At 58.8% G+C, this 23,750-nt stretch overlaps 2 protein-coding genes across 2 annotated transcripts; both read left to right on the top strand.

Moving 5' to 3' along the window:
* Positions 1–560: 560 nt before the first annotated feature.
* Positions 561–16,416, top strand: SMC1A (structural maintenance of chromosomes 1A; the record flags this gene model as incomplete). Its single annotated transcript, XM_061348646.1, has 21 exons — positions 561–805; positions 878–1,136; positions 2,151–2,291; positions 2,375–2,457; positions 3,320–3,527; positions 4,165–4,350; positions 5,049–5,228; positions 5,708–5,854; positions 6,427–6,564; positions 6,829–6,945; positions 7,036–7,142; positions 7,984–8,125; positions 10,522–10,667; positions 11,368–11,521; positions 11,609–11,719; positions 12,863–13,019; positions 13,819–13,973; positions 14,880–15,031; positions 15,120–15,189; positions 15,594–15,704; positions 16,320–16,416. Coding segments are annotated over 21 exons (3,093 nt in total), but the record flags the coding sequence as incomplete, so codon positions are not given.
* A 1,595-nt stretch (positions 16,417–18,011) lies between these two features.
* Positions 18,012–21,093, top strand: LOC133209831 (IQ motif and SEC7 domain-containing protein 2-like). Its single transcript, XM_061348645.1, has 4 exons — positions 18,012–18,068; positions 18,150–18,332; positions 19,898–20,733; positions 21,027–21,093. The coding sequence occupies exons 1-4, from the start codon at positions 18,012–18,014 to the stop codon at positions 21,085–21,087; spliced, it is 1,137 nt and encodes a 378-aa protein (XP_061204629.1). The 3' UTR covers positions 21,088–21,093.
* Positions 21,094–23,750: the final 2,657 nt, after the last annotated feature.

Here is a 23,750-nt window from a genome sequence, read left to right as displayed (position 1 = left end):
CATCCCTCCATCCCCTCCCTTTGGTCCTCATCCCTTCCCTTTGGTCCCCTCCATCCCTTCCCTTTGGTCCCCTCCATCCCTTCCCTTTGGTCCCCTCCATCCCTTCCCTTTGGGCCTCATCCTCTCCCTTTGGTCCTCATCCCTTCCCTTTGGTCCTCTCCATCCTTTCCCTTTGGTCCCCTCCATCCCCTCCCTTTGGTCCCCTCCATCCCTTCCCTTTGGGCCTCATCCCTTCCCTTTGGTCCTCATCCCTTCCCTTTGGTCCTCTCCATCCCTTCCCTTTGGTCCCCTCCATCCCTTCCCTTTGGTCCCCTCCATCCCTTCCCTTTGGGCCTCATTTCTTCCCTTTGGGCCTCATCCCCTCCCTTTGTCCCCCTCCATTCTCTCCCTTTGCTCCCCCATTCCTCCATCCTCTCCCTTTGGTCCTTCATCCCCTCCCTTGGTCCTTATCCCTTCCCTTTGGTCCCCTCCATCCCCTCCCTTTGGTCCTCTCCATCCCCTCCCTTTGGTCCCCTCCATCCCCTCCCTTTGGTCCCCTCCACCCCTCTCCCTTCACCCCCCTTCAGGCCGACCGCTACCAACGCCTCAAGGACGAGGTGGTGAGGGCCCAGGTCCAGCTCCAGCTCTTCAAACTCTACCACAACGAAGCCGAGATCGAGAAGCTCCACAAGGAGCTGGCCTCCAAGAACCGGGAGATCGACAAGGACAAGAAGAGGATGGACAAGGTGGAGGACGAGCTCAAGGACCGCAAGAAGGAGCTGGGCAAGATGATGAGGGAGCAGCAGCAGATCGAGAAGGAGATCAAGTGAGGAGCAGCGCAAGGAGCTCCAATGGGGCCCTTCATGGAGCTCATCACCAAAGGGGGTGTTTTCCATAGGGAAAAGGACTCGGAGCTCAACCAGAAGCGGCCCCAGTACATCAAGGCCAAGGAGAACACGTCCCATAAGATCAAGAAGCTGGAAGCGGCCAAGAAGTCGCTGCAGAACGCGCAGAAGCAGTACAAGAAGCGCAAGGGGGACATGGATGAGCTGGAGAAGGAGATGGGCTCCGTGGAGAAAGCCCGGCAGGAATTCGAGGAGAGGATGGAAGAGGAGAGCCAGAGCCAAGGCCGGGACCTGACCTTGGAGGAGAATCAGGTAATGGGTCATGCCCAGTGGGTGCCATGGGGGGGATGGGGATAGTCCGTGGGGCTGGTCCTATCCCATGGTGCCGGTCCTATCCCATGGTGCCAGTCCCATCCTATGGGGCCAGTCCCATCCCATGGTGCCGGTCCCATCCCGTGGGGCCAGTCCCATCCCATGGGGCCGGTCCCATCCCATGGTGCCAGTCCCATCCCATGGTGCCAGTCCCATCCCATGGTGCCAGTCCCATCCTATGGTGCCAGCCCCATCCCATGGTGCCGGTCCCATCCCATGGTGCCAGTCCCATCCCATGGGGCCCGTCCCATCCCATGGGGCCGGTCCCATCCCATGGTGCCGGTCCCATCCTATGGGGCCGGTCCCATCCCATGGTGCCAGCCCCATCCCATGGGGCCGGTCCCATCCCATGGTGCCGGTCCCATCCCATGGGGCCGGTCCCATCCCATGGTGCCAGTCCCATCCTATGGGGCCGGTCCTATCCCATGGTGCCAGTCCCATCCCATGGTGCCGGTCCCATCCCATAGGGCCGGTCCCATCCCATGGGGCCAGTCCCATTCCACAGGGCCAGTTCCCTTCAATGATGCAGATCCCATTCCATGATGCCCATCCCATGATGCCCATTCCATGATGCCCATCCCATGATGCCCATCCCATGACACCAGTCCCATCCCATGATGCCCATTCCCTGCTGCCCATCCCATGATCCCGGTCTCATTCCCTGCTGCCCACCCATGATGCCCATTCCTTGCTGCCCATCCCATGATGCCCATCCCATGATGCTCATCCCATGACACCAGTCCCATCCCATGATGTCCATCCCACGATCCCACAATGCCCCTCCCACAATCCCGCTTCCATCCCACGATCCCGCTCCCATCCCATGATGCCAGTCCCATCCCAAGATGCCCATTCCCATGATTCCACAATGCCCCTCCCACAATCTCGCTCCCATCCCATGATCCCGCTCCCATCCCACAATGCCCCTCCCACGATCCCGCTCCCATCCCATAGGTGAAGAAGTACCACCGCCTCAAGGAGGAGGCCTCCAAGCGCGCCGCCACCTTGGCCCAGGAGCTCGAGAAGTTCAACCGGGACCAAAAAGCCGACCAGGACCGCTTGGACCTGGAGGAGAGGAAGAAGGTGGAGACCGAGGTGAGCTCCCGACCCCATCCCATCGCCTCCATCCCCATCCTTCCATGGTCCCCCCCCATTCAATCCCAGCCTCTTCTCCTCAGGCCAAGATCAAGCAGAAGCTGCGGGAGATCGAGGAGAACCAGAAACGCATCGAGAAGCTCGAGGAGTACATCAGCACCAGCAAGTGAGCCCATCGTGGGGGCCTCGGGGCGCGCTCCAAGGGGGCCCCATCCCCTGGAGCCCATCGTGGGGGCCTTAGGGTGCAATCCAAGGGGGCCCCATCCCCTGGAGCCCATCGTGGTGGACTCGGGGCGCGCTCCAAGGGGGCCCTATCCCCTGGAGCCCATCATGGTGGCCTCGGGGGCCCCATCCCTATTCCTCCATCCCTTAGGGACACCCCTTGAGGTCTCCCCTATCCCTGTTCCTCCATCCCTTGGGATACCCCTTGAGGTGTCCCCATCCCTTCCCCTCCATCCTCCCTCCCTTATCCCTCCCCTCCCTGCCCAAGACCAACCCCACAGCGGTCCCCATGGCAAATCTTCTCCCCATCCCATCCCCACCCATTCCCATCCCATTCCTATCCCATTCCCACCCATTCCCATCCCATTCCCACCCGTTCCTATCCCATTCCCACCCATTCCCACCCATTCCCTTTCCCATCCCATTCCCATTCCCACCCATTCCCACCCATTCCCTTTCCCATCCCATTCCCATTCCCACCCATTCCCACCCATTCCCATCCCATTCCCATCCCATTCCCACCCTATCCCCACCCATTCCCATTCCATCCCATCCCATTCCCAGCCCATTTCCCCACCCCATTCCCATTCCCATCCCATCCCCATCCCCATCTGATCCCATCCCGTTCCTATTCCCATCCCCGTTCCCACCCCATCCCATTCCCATTCCCATTATCCCCACCCCATTCCCATTCCATCCCATCCCATCCCCATCCCATATCCCACCCCATCCCCATTCTTACCCATTCCCATCCCATTCCCACCCATTCCCATTCCCATCCCCACCCATCCCCATCCCCACTGCAGGCAGTCCCTGGAGGAGCAGAAGCGCCTGGAGGGGGAGCTCACCGAGGAGGTGGAGCTGGCCAAGCGCCGCATCGACGAGATCAACAAGGAGCTCAACCAGGTCATGGAGCAGCTGGGGGACGCCCGCATCGACCGCCAGGAGAGCAGCCGCCAGCAGCGCAAGGCCGAGATCATGGACAGCATCAAGAGGCTCTACCCAGGCTCTGTGGTGAGAGGGGAGAGGGGATCCCCGCCCATTGGGGCCTATGGGATGCACGGCGTCCATTGGGTTGGGTTGGGAGGAGCTGAGCATCATCCACATCCAACCATGGGCACCTTGCTCCAACCTGGCCGGGATGGAGCATCCCAAACCTGCTCCGTTCAACCCATCCCAGTGTCCTCATAGAGTCATGGAATGGGATGGGTTGGGAATGAGCTGAGAATCATCCAGGTCCAGCCCTTGGATTGGGTCTCCTATGGGGTGGGAATGACCTGAGCATCATCCAGGTCCAACCATAGGCACCTTGCTCCAACCTGGCCAGAATGGAGCATCCCAACCCTTCTCCATCCAACCCATCCCAGTGTCCTCATGGGGCAGAACTTCCTTAGATCCAATCTAAACATTCCCTGTTCCAGTTTAACCCCATCACCCCCAGTCCCTGATGAACCCCCCCCTCCATCATCCCTGTATCCCCCTTCCCCCATGTGCTGGCTCCCTCATCCCCGCATCCTCCCATTGGAACCCCCAAACCCCACTTCTCCCAATGGGCTCCCCCCAGAACGAACACTCTCAACCCCCCCCTTCCCATATCCTCCTATGGGTGTCTGGAGGTTGATTTTGGGGTCCCCCCCCCCGTTTTTCCCAGTATGGCCGCCTCATTGACCTGTGCCAGCCCACCCAGAAGAAGTACCAGATCGCCGTCACCAAGGTGCTGGGCAAGAACATGGATGCCATCATCGTGGACTCGGAGAAGACGGGCAGGGATTGCATCCAGTACATCAAGGAGCAGCGCGGGGAGCCCGAGACCTTCCTGCCCCTCGACTACCTGGAGGTGGGCTTGGGGGGGGGGGTCCCCATTGAACCCTATGGGTGTTATAAAGGGGTTTGGGGGGGTCCCCATTGAACCCCATGGGTTTTACAAAGGGGTCTGGAGGGTCCTCATTGAACCCAATGGGTCTTACAAAGGGGTTTGAGGGGTCCCATTGAGCACCATGGGTCTTATAAAGGAGTCTGGGGGGTCCTCATTGAGTGCTCAGGGTCTTACAAAGTGGTTTAGGGGGGCCCATTGAACCCTCAGGCTCTTATAAAGGGGTCTGGGGGGTCCTCATTCAGTGCTCAGGGTATTACAAAGGGGTTTGGGGGTCCCCATTGAATTCCATGGGTTTTACAAAGGGGTCTGGGGGGTCTCCATTGAACCCTTAGGGTCTTACAAAGGGGTTTAGGAGGTTCCATTGTACCCCATGGGTCCTACAAAAGGATCTAGGGGTCTCATTGAACCCCCAGGATCTTACAAAGGGGTTTAGGGGGGCCCATTGACAGCTCAGGGTCCTGCAAAGGGGTCTGGGGGGTCCCATTGAACCCCATGGGTCTTACAAAGGAGTTTGGGGGGGTCCCCATTGAACCCCATGGACCTCCCATCCACCCCTGATGCTCAGCACCCTCCCCCATTGACCCCCTATAGTCCCCTTTCCCCATCCCCATTATTCCAGGGGTGCTCCCTCTTAACCCCATTGTTCCCCCCCCCCAAAGGTGAAACCCACGGACGAGAAGCTCCGGGAGCTCAAGGGGGCCAAGCTGGTGATCGACGTCATCCGCTACGAGCCCCCCCACATCAAGAAGGCCCTGCAGTACGCTTGCGGCAACGCACTCGTGTGTGACAACGTGGAGGATGCGCGGCGCATCGCCTTCGGGGGCCACCAGCGCCATAAAGTAACACCCCCTTTTCCATTCACCCCCCCCCACCCTATAATGGAGCCTTCCATCCTCACCCCCCCCCCCCATCAACCTGTAATGGACCGTTCCATCCTCACCCCCCATTACCCCATAATGGACCCTTCCAATCTCCCCCCCCCATCGCCCCATAATGGACCCTTCCATCCTCACCCCCCCCCCCCATTACCCCGTAATGGACCATTCCAACCTCCCCCCCATCACCCCATAATGGACTCTTCCAATCTCCCCCCCATCACCCCATAATGGACCCTTCCAACCTCCCCCCCCCATCACCCCATAATGGACCCTTCCATCCTCACCCCCACCCCATCACCCCATAATGGACTCTTCCATCCTCACCCCCCCCCCATCCCCATAATGGATTCTTCCATTCTCACCCCCCCCATCACCCCATAATGGACCCTTCCAACCCCCCCCCCCATCACCCTATAATGGACCCTTCCATCCCCCTATAGACCGTGGCACTGGACGGGACCTTGTTCCAGAAGTCGGGGGTGATCTCGGGGGGCGCCAGCGACCTCAAGGCCAAGGCGCGGCGCTGGGACGAGAAGGCCGTGGATAAGCTCAAGGAGAAGAAGGAGAGGCTGACGGAGGAGCTCAAGGTTTGGGGTGGGGGGGGTCCCCCCCTTTGCCTGCACCCCCAAAAGGATGCGGCTTGGTATAAAGGGGTTTCTGGGCCACCCCCACACTCAAAAGGCCCCCGATGGGGACCCCAAAGGTTGCACCCACCAGGCTCCTGCTGAGCCTCTTGGGCCCCAGAGGGCTTCCCCTTTCCCATCCCCATCCATCCCCTTTCCCATCCCCATTCATCCCCCTTCTGCCCCCCATCCATCCCCTTTCCCATCCCCATTCATCCCCCTTTCCCCCTCATTCACCCCCTTTTCCCCCCTCATCCACCCCCTATACCCCCTCATCCATCCCCTTCCCCCATATCCATCCCTTCCCCCCCATATCCACTCCATTCCCCCCCATATCCACTTCATTTTCCACCATATGCATCCCTTTTCCCCCCTATATCCATCCTTTCCCCCCATATTCATCCTCTTCCCCCCCATATTTATCCCCTTCCCCCCATATCCATCCCTTCTCCCCCCATATCCACCCCATTTCCCCCCCCATTTCTCCCCCACATCCCCCCCATTCCCCCCCACATCCCCCCCATTCCCCCCCCCAGGAGCAGATGAAGGCCAAGCGCAAGGAAGCGGAGCTGCGCCAGGTCCAATCCCAAGCCCATGGGCTCCAAATGCGCCTCAAATACTCCCAAAGCGACCTGGAACAGACCAAAACCCGGCACCTGGCCCTCAACCTCCAGGTACCCCCTTTTTGGGGGGGGGACCACCCCATTTTGGGGCCATTTCTCCCTATTTTGGGGCTCTTTTTGGCTATTCCAAGCCAAGAACGCGCCCGTTGCGTGCGGTCCGAGTGGTACCCAAGGGGGTGTTTTGGGTGGGAAAAACAGGGTTTTGGGGGGGGAAAAACGGGGTTTTTTGGGGGAAAAATGGGATTTTGGGGTGAAAAAGGAGGATTTTGGGGTTCAGGGGGGGTTTGGCCATTTCTGACCCTCGTTTTAATGCAGGAAAAGTCAAAACTTGAGAGCGAATTGGCCAATTTTGGGCCTCGCATCAATGACATCAAAAGGATCATCCAGGGCCGGGAGCGGGAGATGAAGGACCTCAAGGAGAAGATGAACCAGGTTGATGGAGGGGGTCTATAGGGTAAAATGGGGGGGGGGGGTACCCCCATAGGGTAACATTGGGGTTCATGTGTGTGCCCCTCCCCCCAGGTGGAGGATGAGGTTTTTGAGGAGTTTTGCCGGGAAATCGGGGTCCGGAACATCCGGGAATTTGAGGAGGAAAAGGTCAAGAGGCAGAACGAGATCGCCAAGAAGAGGTGAGGGGAACCCCCAAGACCCTGAGCCCCCCCTCAGCACATCGAGGACCCCCCTAAACCCCCCCATCACATTGAGGACCCCCCCCCCAGCGCCATGAGGACCCCCCCCAACACCCTGAGGACCCCCCTAAACCCCCCCCATCACATTGGGGACCCCCCCTAGCACTGAGGACCCCCCAACCCCCCCCATACCTTGAGGACCCCCCCCAATGGTTAGGACCCCCCCCAACACCCTGAGGACCCCCCTAAACCCCCCCCATCACATTGAGGACCACCCCTAGCACCTGAGGACCCCCCTCAAACCCCCCCCAACACCCTGAGAACCCCCCTCAAACCCCCCCCAACCCCCTGAGGACCCCCCTCAAACCCTCCCCATCACCTTGAGGACCCCCCCCAAACCCCCCCGTCACCTTTAGAACCCCCCCAAGCCCCGTGAGCCCCCCCCATCACCTCAAGGTCCCCCCTAAACCCCCCCATCACCTTGAGGACCCCCCCCCAACACCAGGACCCCCCCCCAAACCCCCCCATCACATTGAGGACTCCCCCCCAAGACCCTGAGCCCCTCCCCATCACCTCGAGGCCCCCCCAAACCCACCCCATCACCTTGAGGACCCCCCCCTGAACCCCACCCATCACCCCGAGGCCCCCCCACAGCCCCCCCCCAGCACCGTCTCAGCCCCCCCCCATCACATTGAGGACCCCCCCACACCCTGAGCCCCCCCCTCAAAAACCCTCCCCATCACCTTGAGGCCCCCCTCAAGACCCCCCCAGCACCTTGAATACCCCCTCAAACCCCCCCCATCACCCCGAGGGCCCCCCCAAACCCCCCCCCCCATTACAGGCTGGAGTTCGAGAACCAGAAGACGCGGCTGGGGATCCAACTGGACTTCGAGAGGAACCAACTGAGGGAGGACCAGGAGAAGGTGGCCATGTGGGAGCAGGGAGTGCGCAAGGATGAAGCTGAGATAGAGAAGCTCAAGAAGGTCCCGATCCCATGGGAATGGGGTGGGAATGGGATGGATGGGAATGGATGGGAATGGATGGATGGGAGTGGATGGATGGGAATGGGATGGATGGGAATGGGATGGATGGGAATGGATGGATGGGAATGGGATGGATGGGAATGGATGGATGGGAATGGGATGGATGGGAATGGGATGGATGGAGCTCAGGTGGGAGCAGGGAGTGCGCAAGGATGAGGCCGAGATAGAGAAGCTCAAGAAGGTCCCGATCCCATGGGAATGGGGTGGGAATGGGATGGGTGGGAATGGATGGATGGGAATGGATGGATGGGAATGGATGGATGGGAATGGGATGGATGGGAATGGGATGGATGGGAATGGGATGGATGGGGATGGATGGATGGGAATGGAATGGACGGGAATGGAATGGACGGGAATGGGATGGATGGGAATGGATGGATGGGAATGGGATGGATGGAGCTCAGGTGGGAGCAGGGAGTGCGCAAGGATGAGGCCGAGATAGAGAAGCTCAAGAAGGTCCCGATCCCATGGGAATGGGGTGGGAATGGGATGGGTGGGAATGGATGGATGGGAATGGATGGATGGGAATGGATGGATGGGAATGGGATGGATGGGAATGGGATGGATGGGAATGGGATGGATGGGGATGGATGGATGGGAATGGAATGGACGGGAATGGAATGGACGGGAATGGGATGGATGGGAATGGATGGATGGGAATGGGATGGATGGAGCTCAGGTGGGAGCAGGGAGTGCGCAAGGATGAGGCTGAGATAGAGAAGCTCAAGAAGGTCCCGATCCCATGGGAATGGGGTGGGAATGGGGTGGGAATGGGATGGATGGGAATGGGATGGATGGGAATGGGATGGATGGGAATGGATGGATGGGAATGGATGGATGGGAATGGGATGGATGGGAATGGGATGGATGGGAATGGATGGATGGGAATGGGATGGATGGGGATGGATGGATGGGGATGGATGGATGGGGATGGATGGATGGGAATGGGATGGATGGGGATGGATGGATGGGAATGGGATGGATGGGAATGGATGGATGGGAATGGGATGGATGGGAATGGGATGGATGGGAATGGATGGATGGGAATGGGGATGGATGGATGGATGGGATGGGATGGATGGGATGGGATGGATGGGAATGGATGGATGGAATGGGATGGATGGGATGGATGGATGGGGATGGATGGATGGGGATGGATGGATGGGAATGGGATGGATGGGGATGGATGGATGGGAATGGGATGGATGGGGATGGATGGATGGGGATGGATGGATGGGGATGGATGGATGGGGATGGATGGATGGGAATGGGATGGATGGGAATGGATGGATGGGAATGGATGGATGGGAATGGGATGGATGGAGCTCAGGTGGGAGCAGGGACTGCGCAAGGATGAGGCTGAGATAGAGAAGCTCAAGAAGGTCCCGATCCCATGGGAATGGGAATGGGGATGGGATGGGATGGGATGGGATGGGATGGGATGGATGGGAATGGGATGGATGGGAATGGATGGATGGGAATGGGATGGATGGGAATGGATGGATGGGAATGGGATGGATGGGAATGGGATGGATGGGAATGGATGGATGGGAATGGATGGATGGGAATGGGATGGATGGGAATGGGATGGATGGGAATGGGATGGATGGAGCTCAGGTGGGAGCAGGGAGTGCGCAAGGACGAGGCCGAGATAGAGAAGCTCAAGAAGGTCCCGATCCCATGGGAATGGGGTGGGAATGGGGATGGGATGGATGGGAATGGGATGGGGGTTATGCAATGAAGAGAGTTATGGGATTGATGGGGTTATGGGATGGAGGAGGTTTATAGGATGGGGTTATTGGATGGTTGGGGTCATTATGGACTGGATGGGGTCATTATGGTCTGGATGGGGTCATTATGGTCTGGATGGGGTCATTATGGTCTGGATGGGGTCATTATGGTCTGGATGGGGTCATTATGGTCTGGATGGGGTCATTATGGTCTGGATGGGCTCATTATGGTCTGGATGGGGTCATTATGGTCTGGATGGGGTCATTATGGTCTGGATGGGTTCATTCTGGTCTGGATGGGGTCATTATGGCCTGGATGGGCTCATTATGGGTTGCATGGGGTCATTATGGGTTGAATGGGTTCATTATGGCCTGGATGGGCTCATTATGGGTTGGATGGGGTCATTATGGTTTGGATGGGGTCATTATGGACTGGATGGGGTTATTATGGTCTGGATGGGGTCATTATGGGTTGGATGGGGTCATTAGGGCCTGGATGGGTTCATTATGGGTTGAATGGGTTCATTATGGGTTGCATGGGGTCATTAGGGCCTGGATGGGTTCATTATGGGTTGCATGGGCTCACTGTGGTCTGGGTGGGCGCAGGAGGAGCAGCGGCACATGAAGATCATCGACGAGACGATGGCGCAGCTGCAGGACCTCAAGAACCAGCACCTGGCCAAGAAGTCCGAGGTGAACGACAAGAACCACGAGATGGAGGAGATCCGCAAGAAGCTGGGCGGGGCCAACAAGTGAGGGCGGGGCCAAGGGGAATGGGGCGGGGCTAAAGGGGAATGGGAGGGGGTAAAGGGGAATGGGAGGGGGTAAAGGGGAATGGGAGGGGCTATTGGCCTTGGAGGCAGGGCTAAAGGGGAATGGGAGGGGTTATGGGGCTTGTGGGCAGGGCTAAATGGAAATGGGAGGGGCTAAAGAAATTGGAGGGGCTATGGGTCCTTGGAGGCAGGGCTAAAGGAATGGGAGGGGCTAGAGGGGAATGGGAGGAGCTTGAGGGTGGGGCTAAAGGGGAGTAGGAGGGGTTATGGGGCTTGTGGGCAGGGCTAAATGGGAATGGGAGGGGTTATGGGGCTTGGGGGGTTTAATGGGCTGTGGGGTTAAAAGGGAATGGGAGGGGCTACGGGGCCTTGGAGGCAGGGCTAAAGTGGAATGGGTGGGGCTATGGGCCTTGTGGGTGGGGCTAAAGGGGAATGGGAGGAGCTATGGGGCTGGTGGGCGGGGCTAAAGGGGAATGGGAGGGCCTGTGGGGCTGGTGGGCAGGGTTAAAGGAGAATGAGAAAAGTTATGGGGCTGGTGGGCAGGGTTAACGTGTTATGGGAGGAGCTGTTGGCCTTGTAGGTGGGTTCCAGGGGAATGGGCAGTGGTATAGGGCCTTGGAGGCGGGGCTAAAGGGGGGAAATGGGCGTGGCTTGAGGCCTTGGGGGCGTGTCCCCGCAGGGAGATGACCCACCTGCAGAAGGAGGTGACGGCCATCGAGACCAAGCTGGAGCAGAAGCGCAGCGACCGCCACAACCTGCTGCAGGCCTGCAAGATGCAGGACATCAAACTGCCCCTCTCCAAGGGCACCATGGACGACATCAGCCAGGAGGAGGTGAGCACCCAAAGGGGACCAATGGGGGGGGGGGGTTACAGGGGTTGGGGACCCCCTCTGACCCCTCTGTGTCCCCCCCCAATGAAGGGGGGTGCAGGAGGGGAGGAGGCCGTGAGCAGCTCCCAGCGCTCCTCCAGCCTCTACGCCCGTGAGGCGCTCATTGAGATCGACTACAGCGACCTGCCCGAGGAGCTCAAGGTGCCCCGCCCCTTTCCTGAAAGCCCCGCCCACTTCTGGCTCCTCCCACTTCCTTCTGGCTCCACCCACTTCTCATCCCTCCCACTTCTTTCTGGCCCTGCCAACTTACTTTGACCCCTCCCACTTCCTTCTGACCACTCCCACTTCCTCCTGGCCCCTTCTCCTCCCTTCTGCTTCCTCCCACTCTCTTCTGCCTCCTCCCACTTTCTTTTCCCTCCCACTTCCTTCTGGCCCCTCCCATTTTCTTCTGGCTCCTCCCACTTCTTTCTGGTCCTTCCCACTTTCTTCTCCCTCCCACTTCCTTCTGGCCCCTCCCCTTTACCGCCCCCGTTTAGGCTCCACCTTTTTCCCTGCATCGCCCACAGCACGCAGTGACCACACCCCTTCACTAAGCCCCGCCCCCGTTATGCTTATTAACATACCACGCCCCACCCCCTGGAGTTGAGGGCACGCCCACGGCACGGAGGCCCCACCCCCTTACTGCCTAAGTACTAAAGCCACCCCCCCCATATGAGGCCACGCCCCCTGCATTGAGTCCGCTCCCTCTCCAAAGCCAAAGACATGCCCCCTTGATGGAAGCCACGCCCCATTGGTAGTAGCCATGCTCTTCATCATCTATAAGGCTTTAGTCAGGCATCAATGGAAGCCACGCCCCCTTCATTGAGACCACTCCCTCTCCCAAGCCAAAAACCACGCCCTCTTATCAGAAGCCACGCCCATTTGATGGAGGCCACGCCCCCTTGGTAGTAGCAACGCTCTTCATCTATAAAGCCTTAGTCAGGCATCAATTGAATCCACGCCCCCTTGATGGAGGCCACGCCCCCCTGGTAGTAGCCATGCTCTTCATCATCTCCTATAAGGCCTTAGTCAGACATCAATGGAAGCCACGCCCCCTTTATCGAGACCCCTCCCTCTCCCAAACCAAATGCACGCCCCCTTATCGGAAGCCACGCCCCTTTGATGGAGGCCACGCCCCCTTGATAGTAGCCATGCTCTTCATCACCTCCTATAAGGCCTTAGTCAGGCATCAACGGAAGCCACGCCCCCTTTATCGAGACCCCTCCTTCTCCCAATCCAAAACCACGCCCCCTTATGGGAAGCCCCGCCCCCCGCAGCCCTATAAGGCCCTGTCCCCGCCGCCAGGACGCGCAGGCCGAGGAGGAGATCCGTCAGGAGATGAACCAGCTGCAGCAGCGGCTGACGGAGCAGCAGAGCGTGCTCCAGCGCATCGCGGCCCCCAACATGAAGGCCATGGAGAAACTGGAGAGCGTCCGGGACAAGTTCCAGGAGACCTCCGATGGTGCGGGGATAGAGGGGGACAGGGAGGGGGGTGGAGGGGGAGGTGGAGGGGAATACAGGGGGATAGAGAGGCATAGAGAGGGGTACAGGGATAGAGGGATACAGGGATAGAGAGGGATGGAGAGGGATACAGGGATAGAGAGGGATACAGGGATAGAGGGATATAGGGATAGAGAGGGATACAGGGCTACAGGGATAGAGAGGGATACAGGGATAGAGAGGGATACAGGGATAGAGAGGGATACAGGGATAGAGAGGGTTACAGGTACTTGGGAGGATTGGGTACCACTGATGCTGCTGTGCATGGGAGCATCCCCATTGCCCCCCCAGTCCCCATCACCCCCCATATCCCCATTGCCCCCCATATCCCCATTACCCCCGTGTCCCCATTACCCCCCATACCCCCATCACCCCCCATATCCCCATTGACCCCCATTGGTGCAGAGTTCGAGGCGGCCCGGAAGCGGGCCAAGAAGGCCAAGCAGGCCTTTGAGCAGATGAAGAAGGAGCGCTTCGAATTGACCCCCCATGTCCCCATTGCCCCCCATGCCCCATTGCCCCCATTGCCCCATTGCCCCCCATGTCCCCATTGCCCCCCTATTGGTGCAGAGTTCGAGGCGGCCCGGAAGCGGGCCAAGAAGGCCAAGCAGGCCTTTGAGCAGATGAAGAAGGAGCGCTTCGAATTGACCCCCATGTCCCCATTGCCCCCCATGTCCCCATTGCCCCCCATGTCCCCATTGCCCCCCATGTCCCCATTACCCCCATTGCCCCCATTGCCCCATTGACCCCCATTGGTGCAGAGTTCGAGGCGGCCCGGAAGCGGGCCAAGAAGGCCAAGCAGGCCTTTGAGCAGATGAAGAAGGAGCGCTTCGACCGCTTCACCGCCTGCTTCGAGGCCGTGGCCACCAACATCGATGAGATCTACAAGGCCCTGTCCCGCAACAGCAGCGCCCAGGTGGGGGCAAGCACCCCTAAACGGGGGGGTTATATAGGGGGTGTTCTATGGGGGACATATGGGGGTTCTATAGGGGGTTATATAGGGGGTTCTATAGGGGGTTATATGGGGGGTTCTATAGGGGGTTGTATGGGGGGTTGTATGGGGGGTTCTGTGGGGGGTTGTATGGGGGTTATATTGGGGGTTATATGGGGGTTATATTGGGGGTTATATGGGGTTATATAGGGGGTTATATGGGGGTTATATAGGGGGTTATATGGGGGTTATATTGGAGGTTATATGGGGAGTTATATGGGTTTGGGGGGTGTTTATGGGGGTTATATAGGGGTTATATGGGGGTTATATGGGGGTTATATAGGGGGTTGTATAGGGGGTTACATGGGGGTTGTATAGGGGTTTATATGGGGGTTACATAGGGGGTTGTATGGGGGGTATATGGGGATTATATAGGGGGTTATATGGGGGATTGTATGGGGGTTATATAGGTGGTTATATGGGGTTATATGGGAGTTGTATGGGGGGTTATATAGGGGTTGTATGGGGGCTTATATGGAGGATTATATGGGGGTTGTATAGGGGGTTATATGGGGGTTACATAAGGGGTTATATGGGGGTTGTATAGGGGGTTATATGGGGGTTATATGGGGGGTTATATGGGGGTTGTATAGGGGGTTATATGGGGAGTTATATGTGGGTTACATAGGGGTTGCATGGGGGTTACATAGGGGTTGCATGGGGGGTTACATAGGGCCATCACCCCAATGCCCCCCCCGTCCCCATCACCCCCATATCCCCTTCACCCCAATACCACCCATATCCCCATCACCCCCATATCCCCATCACCCCAATATCCCCATCACCCCCATACCCCCATCACCCCCATTCCCCCCCATATCCCCCCCCAAGGCCTTCCTGGGCCCCGAGAACCCAGAGGAGCCCTACCTCGATGGCATCAACTACAACTGCGTGGCCCCGGGCAAGCGCTTCCGCCCCATGGACAACCTCTCGGGGGGGGAGAAGACCGTGGCTGCCCTCGCCCTGCTCTTTGCCATCCATAGGTGAGCCCCAACACCCCCATTGTGATCCCCCCCCCTTTTTGGGGTGTCCCCCCCATCCCATTCATCATCATCATCATCCCCCCCCCAGCTATAAACCAGCCCCATTCTTTGTGCTGGATGAGATCGATGCGGCGCTGGACAACACCAACATTGGCAAGGTGGGGGTATGGGGGGGGCACCCCCTTTATGGGATGTGGGGTGGTCCCATTGATCTGGGGGGGTACACCCCTCTATGGGATGTGGGATGCTCCAATTGATAGGGATGTGGGGCGGTCCCATTGATATGGGGAGAGGACAATCCTCTGTGGGATGTGGGGCGGTCCCATTGATTTGGGGGGGGACACCCCCCTTATGGGATGTGGGATGCTCCAATTGATAGGGATTGGGGCTGCTTTACCCATTTTGGGGTCCCCGACCCCATTTTCGGGGTCCCCAGTCTCTTTTTTGGGCTGTTTTGACCCGTTTTGGCGCTGTTTTGACCCGTTTGGGGGCTGTTTTGACCATTTTGGGGCTGTTTTGACCGTTTTGGGGCTGTTTTGACCCATTTTGGGGGTCTCCATAGGTGGCAAACTACATCAAGGAGCAGTCGGCCGCCAACTTCCAGGCCATCGTCATCTCCCTCAAGGAGGAGTTCTACACCAAGGCCCAAAGCCTCATCGGAGTCTACCCCGAGGTGGGTCCAGTACCCCCGGGGGGGGCAAATACCCCTGGGGGGGGTAAAAACACCCCTGGGGGGGTAAAAATGCCCCTGGGAGGGGTATAAACCACTCGGGGGGGGTAAAAACACCTCTTGGGGGGGGTAAAAACCACCCCTGGGAGGGGTAAAAACACCCCTTGGGGGGGTAAATACACTCGGGGAGGGCAAAAACACCCCCTGGGGGGGTAGAAACACTTCTTGGGGGGCAAAAACCACCCCTTGGGGGGCAAAAAAAAACCCTGGGAGGGGTAAAAACCACCCTGGGGGGGGTAAAAACACCCTTGGGGGGGGTAAAACCACCCCAGAGGGGGAAATATGGCCCTGGGGAGGGCATAATCACTCCCTGGGGGGTAAATAATGCCTTGGGGGGCAGAAATACCCATTAGGGTAATGGAAATGATCCCCCCCCATAGGGGTAAATCCCCCCCCATGGGGTAAATCCCCACTCCGTAGGGGTAAATAACCACACTATAGGGACCAATACCCCCCATAGGGGTAAATGGGGGGGGTAAATGGGGGGGTATTGTACCTATAGAAATGGGGGGGGAGGGGCAAATGGACTGACCCTCCCCTTCCCCCCCACCCCCCCAGCAAGGCGATTGCGTCATCAGCAAGGTGCTGACCTTTGACCTCACCAAGTACCCGGATGCCAACCCCACCCCCAACGAGCAGTGACCCCCCCCCCAACCACATGGGTCCCTATGGGTCACCCCCCCCCACCTATAGGTCGAATCATGGCGTTGCTTTGGGCCCTATAAGGCCCCCATTGCCCCCCCCATTTCCTATATGACCCCCCCCATTTCCCATATGACCCCCCCCATTCCCTATAGGACCCCCCCATTTCCTGTTGTTTCTATGGATTATGGTGATGATGCAATAAAGGATTTTCATTCCCCCCCCTCGGTTCCTATGTGTTCATGGGGGGGGGGCCCTATAGGCCTGTATGTAGCTCATTGGTATATATAGGGACCCCCCCCACTCTAGGGTCTATAGGGGTGGTATAAACCCCATGGGGCTGTGTGACCCCCCCCACCAGGGGCCATATGGTTCCTATGGGGATGTGTGGGGCCCTATAGGGAGTCCATAGTGACCTGTGGAGAAATATGGGTGGGGTATGGGGGCTATATGGGATGCTATAGGGTGCTATGGGATGCTACGGGATGCTATGGGGTGCTATAGGGTACTATGGGTGCTGTGTGATGCTATAGGGGTGCTATGGGATGCTGTATGGTGCTATAGGGGTACTATAGGGTACTATGGGATGGTATGGGGTACTATAGGGTACTGTGGGATGCTGTGGGGTGCTATAGGGGTACTATAGGGTACTATGGGATGCTATGGGGTGCTATAGGGTACTATGGGATGCTGTGGGGTGCTATGGGATGCTGTGGGGTGCTATAGGGTACTATGGGATGCTATGGGGTACTATGGGATGCTATGGGGTCTATAGGGTCTATGGGATGCTATGGGGTCTATGGGGTGCTATAGGGTCTATGGGATGCTATGGGGTCTATGGGATGCTATGGGGTCTATGGGGTCTATAGGGTCTATGGGATGCTATGGGGTGCTATAGGGTCTATGGGGGTGCTGTTGGGGGGGTCCCTCCCCGTGCGGCGGGAGAACCCCAATCAGCAGCAGAGTTATTTGTGACCCGTTGCCATGGTGACCGCGGAGCCGGCTCCTGCCAACGGCAGCGCCCAAAGGCAGATGGGAGGGTGGGATGGGATGTCCAAACCCCCCCATACAATGGATATGGGAGGTACCATTGGGGGGGGGAAGAAATGGGGGGGGGCACAAAAGGGGGGGCAAGAGGGAGGAAAACACGTGGGGGGGGGGCACAACTTCCCCCTTCGTTTATTAATTAAGCTTAGTGTTAATTACAAGGGGGGGGGCTGAGTCTCCCAATGGGGTCCGGGGGGGGGGTTTCAACCCAATGGGATGGGGGTGCGGGGGGAGGGGCGGGAGGAGGAGTTTCTCGCCCCGCCCCCACCCCCTCCCGCCCCTCCCCCCCCCCCTTTTCCCCTCCTCGCCGCCTCCCTCCGAGCTCCGCGCCCGGATCGGGCCCCACCCGCGCGGCACCGCCCGCGCGGCACCCCCCACCCCCCCCACCCCCCCTTTCCCTCTTCCCCGCCCCCGCCCCCCCCTTTCCCCTTTTCCCTTTCCTAAAACAGGGGGGGGGGGGCACCACCACAACCCCCCCCCTCCCCCCCCCATATAAACACCCTCAGGGTTGCCTCCACCCCCCCCCCTACACCCCGATCTTTTAACTCCTCATTCCGGGGGATGGAGGGCGCGGGGGGCGGTGGGACCCCCATTATGGGGGGTGTTGGTGGGGTGGGGGTGGGTGCGGGGGGGGCAGGAGGAGGAGGAGGAGGAGGAGGAGGAGGGGGGGGTCCGGACCCCCCGGACCGCGCCGTCGAGTACCTGCTGGAGCTGAACCGGATCATCGCGAACCAGCGGCACCTCCTGGCCTCGCAGCGCCGCCGGATCGCGCAGCTCGAGGGGCAGCTCCAGCGCCTGGCCCGGGAGAACCGGCACCTGCGGCAACGGGCGGCGGCGGCAGCGGGGGGGGGAGCGGCGGCGGCGGGAGCGGCCCGGCACCAGGTGAGGAGCGGAGGGAGGGGGGGGAAAGGGGAAGAGCTGGGGTTAAAGGGGGAGGAGGTGAGGGGGGGGGGTCATGGAGGGGGGTTATGGGGGGTGGGGGACGACCCCATCAGTTTGGGGGTATGGAGGGGGGTTATGGGGGACCCCTTGTTTGGAGGTCATGGAGGGGGGTTATGGGAGGACCGCTTATTTGGGGGTATAGAGAGGGATTATGGGGGACCCCTTATTTGGGGCCATGGAGGGGGGGAGGGACCCCCAATTTGGGGGTTATGGGGGGGAGGGACCCCATAAATTTGGGGGTATAGAGAGGGGTTATGGGGGTACCCCTTATTTGGGGGTTATGGAGGGGGGGAGGGACCCCCCAATTTGGGGGTTATGGAGGGGGGAAGGACCCCATCAATTTGGGGGTATAGAGGGGGGTTATTGGGGGACCCCTTATTTGGGGGTCATAGAGGGGGGTTATGGGGGGGTGAGGTGGGACCCCATCAGTTTGGGGGTATGGAGGGGGGTTATGGGGGACCCCTTATTTGGGGGTCAGGGAGGGGGGGGGTTTGGGGGTCATTGAGGGGTGGGGGGGCCCCTTATTTGGGGGTCATGGAGGGGATGGGGAGGGCCCCCAATTTTGGGGGTCATGGGGGGGTGGGGAGAGACCCCCCTAATTTGGGGGCATAGAAAGGGGTTATGGGGGGACCCCTTGTTTGGGGGTTATGGAGGGGGGAGATGGGGGAGGACCCCCCCACTTTGGAGGTCATGGAGGGGGGGTTATGGGGGGGAAGGAGGGACCCCCTTATTTGAGGGGATGGGGGGGATGGGGAGGGACCCCCTCAATTTGGGGGTGTGGGGGGGTCATACAGGGGGATTATGTGGGTATTATGGGGGAACCCCCATTTGGGGTGATGGGGGGCTCATAGGTGGGAATTATGAGGGGACTCCCCCAAATCTGGGGGTATGGGGGAGTCATAGAGGGGGGTTATGGAGAAGGACCTCCCATTTGGGGGTCATAGAGGGGGATGATGGGGTGGAATCCCCCCATTTGGAGGGCAGAGAGGGGACCCCCCAAGTTCTGGGGTGTTGGGGGGGTGATAGGGATGCTATAGGGGGGCTCATGAAGCAGGTCCCCCCGTTTTGTGGGTGCATTGAAGTAGGGATGGGGATATGGGGTGGGAACCCCCCCCAACCCCCCCCTTTTGGGGGTGTAGAGGGGGTGGGGTTTATGGGGGTGTTTTGGGGGGCTCATTGAGTGCGTACCTCAGTTTTGGGGTGCAGGGACCATGGGGGGGTTATAGACCCGTATGGACCCATATGAACTCATATGGATCCATATGGACCTATATAGACCCATATGGTCCTATATAGACCCGTATAGTCCTATATGGACCCATATAGTCCTATATGGTCCATGGACCCCCATAGTGGGGGGTAATAGAGCCTGGGGGGAATATAGACCGCGTCAGAGGGGTCCCAGGCCCATAGAGCCCTATATAGCTCCATATAGCCCTATATAGCCCCATATAGCCCTATATAGCCCTATATAGCCCTATATAGCCCCCCTATCCCCCCCTTAGGGCCACGCGGACCCCGATGCTCAATACCAGAACCACTTGGAAGCGGAGGGGCAATTCCCACCCTGCACCGACCCCGACCTGCCCTATGGGCCCCATCCGGACCGGGACCTGCCCTACCAGGGCCACATGGACCACGACGGGCAGTACCCATCCCACTTGGATCGCGACGGGCAGTACCCGGATCCCTTGGATCGTGACGGGCAATACAGCGGGCGCCCGGACCGGGAGCGAGCCTATGGAGCCCATCTGGATCACGACGGGCAATACGAGGCGTTGATGGAGAGGGATGGGCCCTATCCCAACCGGGATCACGATAGGGCCTATGTGAGCCGTAAGGATCGCGATAGAGCCTATCAGAGCCGTCCGGAGCGGGATGCGCAGTATCCGGGTCGCATGGACCAGGATGGGCAGTACCATGGGTGCTTGGAGCAGGATCTCCAGTACCAGCCCCACTTGGACCTGAGCCGGATGGAGCGGGATGGGCAATACCAGAGCCGTATAGACCCCGATGGGCAATACCAGAGCCGGATGGAGCGGGATGGGCAATACCAGAGCCGGATGGAGCGGGATGGGCAATACCAGAGCCACGTGGAGCGGGAGCTGCAGTACCGAGGCCGGGATGGGCATTACCCGCCCTGTCTGGACCGGGAAGGGCCCTATCCTGGAGCCGGCTCCCGGGATCGCTGCGGTGCTCCCCATCATCACCATCACCATCACCATGGCCACGACTGGGACCGGGATTGGCCGCGGGTACCCTTGAGCCGCAGCTCCAGCCCCGGGGGGGGTGGGCACAGCACCAGCGCCAGCACCAGCCCCGCCACCACCCTGCAGCGCAAGTAAGGACCAAACCCCCCCCTCCATGGAACCCCGATGGAGCATCCCGGTCCCAACCCCCCCCCAATGGCAGAGCTCATTGCACCCTAGGGGGGGGCTGCACCATGTGTGGGGGGGGGGTCACACGGGGACACGCACGTCACTGCCCCCCCCCCCACGGTGGCACCGTCTGCCCTGCCTGGCTGGGTGTGTGGGGGTGGGGCAATGGGGGAGGATGGGGATGGGGGGGTCGTTGGGGGGGGGGGGGACACTTTGGGGTGTCCCTGACCCTCCCCCCTCCCCCTTCTCCCCCCAGGTCAGACCGGGACAGCTCGAGGACAGTGAGGTCAGTGCTACCCCCCCCCAATGACCTTTGACCTCCCCTTGACCTCCCTCCTTCCACCTCCCCCCTCTCCCTGGCCGCCTGGGTCCACTCACTGGGGGGGGGGGGGTCATTGCGTGCGTTGCGATTGGGTGGCTCTGTCCCGATCCTGTCGCGACAGAGCCCGTGGCGGTGATGCTGGGGCGTTGCTATGGGGCTGAGCTATCGCGATAGGACTCCGGCGTGTCCCGATAGGGCCGGGGCTGATTTATCGCTGTCGTGACAGGACCCATCACAACCCTGTTGATATTGTCGCGATAAGGCCAATGTATTGCATTGCGGTGTGTCGCGATAGAGTAGGCGTCACAACAGGGCTTTGCGACACGTCGGGGGGGGTTGGGTTCTGGCACATCACGACAAGCCCCATCCTGTCGCGCCGGGGCCCCGCTGTGTCGCGACAGGGCCGCGCGTTGCCGGGGCGGCCGTTGCCAGGCGACGGCGCGGGCGGGTGACAGCGCTGACAGCGCCGGGGAGGCGTCGCCATGGCAACGGCGACCAACCCCCGGCGCCGTGCGAGTGAGTGACCCGCCCCCCCCCGGGGATCGCGGGGTCCGCGCGTGTCACGTGGGGCGTGCACGAGGGTGTCACGTGGTGCCGGGTGTGCGGGACCCGGTGTGGCTCTGGCTGTTGGGGGAACAGCGCCTGAACACGTGTGTGCACCGCATACATACATACGTACATGTGTGTGTGCATCGCTTACATACATGTGTGTGTGTGCATCCCTTACATACATACATGTGTGTGTGCATCGCCTACATACATACATGGGTATGCATCCCTTACATACATACATGTGTGTGTGCATCCCTTACATACATACATGTGTGTGTGTGCATCCCTTACATACATACATGTGTGTGTGTGCATCCCCTACATACATACATGTGTGTGCATCCCTTACATACATACATGTGTGTGTGCATCCCTTACATACATACATGTGTGTGTGTGCATCGCATACATACATGTGTGTGTGTGCTTTTGGGTTGTTTTTTGGGTTGCATCCCTTACATACATACATGGGTATGCATCCCTTACATACATACATGTGTGTGTGCACCGCATACATACATGCATGTGTGTGCATCCCTTACATACGTGTGTGTGTGCATCCCTTACATACATGTGTGTGCACTGCCTACATACATACATGTGTGTGTGCATCCCTTACATACATACATGTGTGTGCACCGCCTACATACATGTGTGTGTGCATCCCCTACATACATACATGTGGGTGCATCCCCTACATACATGTGTGTGCATCCCCTACATACATGTGCATGTGTGCATCCCCTACATACAGGTGCAACACCTTACACACGTGTGCATCCCCTGCACATGTGTGTGCAACACCCTGCATACATGTGCGACACCCTGCATACGTGTGCAGTACCTTACATGTGTGCAACACTCTACATGTGTGTGCATCCCCTACACACGTGTGCATCCACTCTATATGTGTGCATCCCCTACATGTGTGTGCAACACCCTACATGTGTATTCAACCCCCTATATGTGTAGGCATCCCCTACACTCATTTGCATCCCGTACACATGTGTGCATCCCCTCCACACATGTGCATCCCTCCATGTGTGTGCATCCCCTATACACGTGTACATCCCCTATATACGTGTGCATCCCCTATACACGTGTGTGTCCCCTACATATGTGTGCATCCCCTATACATGTGTGCATCCCCTACATGCGTGTCCATCCCCTACACATGTATACAACACCCTACACGTGTGTGCATCCCCTACACACATATACAACACCCTACATACATGTGCATCCCCTATACATGTGTGCATCCCCTACATGTGTGCATCCCCTACACACATGTGCATCCTCTATACATGTGTGCATCCCCTACATGTGTGCATCCCCTACACACATGTGCATCCGCTATACATTTGTGCATCCCCTATACATGTGTGCATCCCCTACATACATGTGCATCCCCTACACACATGTGCATCCTCTATACATGTGTGCATCCCCTACATGTGTGCATCCCCTACACACATGTGCATCCGCTATACATGTGTGCATCCCCTATACCTCTGTGCATCCCCTACATACGTGTACATTCCCTACACACATGTGCATCTGCTATACATGTGTGCATCCCCTACACGTGTATGCATCCCCTACACATGTGTGCGTCCCCTACATACGTGTGCATCCCCTATATGTATGTGCATCCCCTACATGTGTGCATCCCCTACACACATGTGCATCCGCTATACATTTGTGCATCCCCTATACATGTGTGCATCCCCTACATACATGTGCATCCCCTACACACATGTGCATCCTCTATACATGTGTGCATCCCCTACATGTGTGCATCCCCTACACACATGTGCATCCGCTATACATGTGTGCATCCCCTATACCTCTGTGCATCCCCTACATACGTGTACATTCCCTACACACATGTGCATCTGCTATACATGTGTGCATCCCCTACACGTGTATGCATCCCCTACACATGTGTGCGTCCCCTACATACGTGTGCATCCCCTATATGTATGTGCATCCCCTACATGTGTGCATCCCCTACACACATGTGCATCCCCTATACATGTGTGCATCCCCTATACATGTGTGCATCCCCTACATACATGTGCATCCCCTACACACATGTGCATC

This window comes from Neopsephotus bourkii, unplaced genomic scaffold, assembly GCF_033783945.1.
Source record: "Neopsephotus bourkii isolate Nb327-2 ecotype Australia unplaced genomic scaffold, CSIRO-AGI_Nbou_v1 NB_368, whole genome shotgun sequence".
NCBI classification, from domain to species: Eukaryota; Metazoa; Chordata; class Aves; order Psittaciformes; family Psittacidae; genus Neopsephotus; species Neopsephotus bourkii.
The sequence above is the reverse complement of the archived record's forward strand: the minus strand, read 5'-3'. Positions and strand labels throughout refer to the sequence as shown.

Bases quoted from the DNA above. Each gene is read 5' to 3' on its own strand.
- LOC133209831 (XM_061348645.1), top strand. From the start codon at position 18,012: ATGGAGGGCGCGGGGGGCGGTGGGACCCCCATTATGGGGGGTGTTGGT. The intron at 18,069-18,149 runs GTGGGTGCGGGG...CGCGCCGTCGAG, and splicing joins GGGGTGTTGGTGGGGTGGGG to TACCTGCTGGAGCTGAACCG. The intron at 20,734-21,026 runs GTAAGGACCAAA...TTCTCCCCCCAG, and splicing joins GCCACCACCCTGCAGCGCAA to GTCAGACCGGGACAGCTCGA.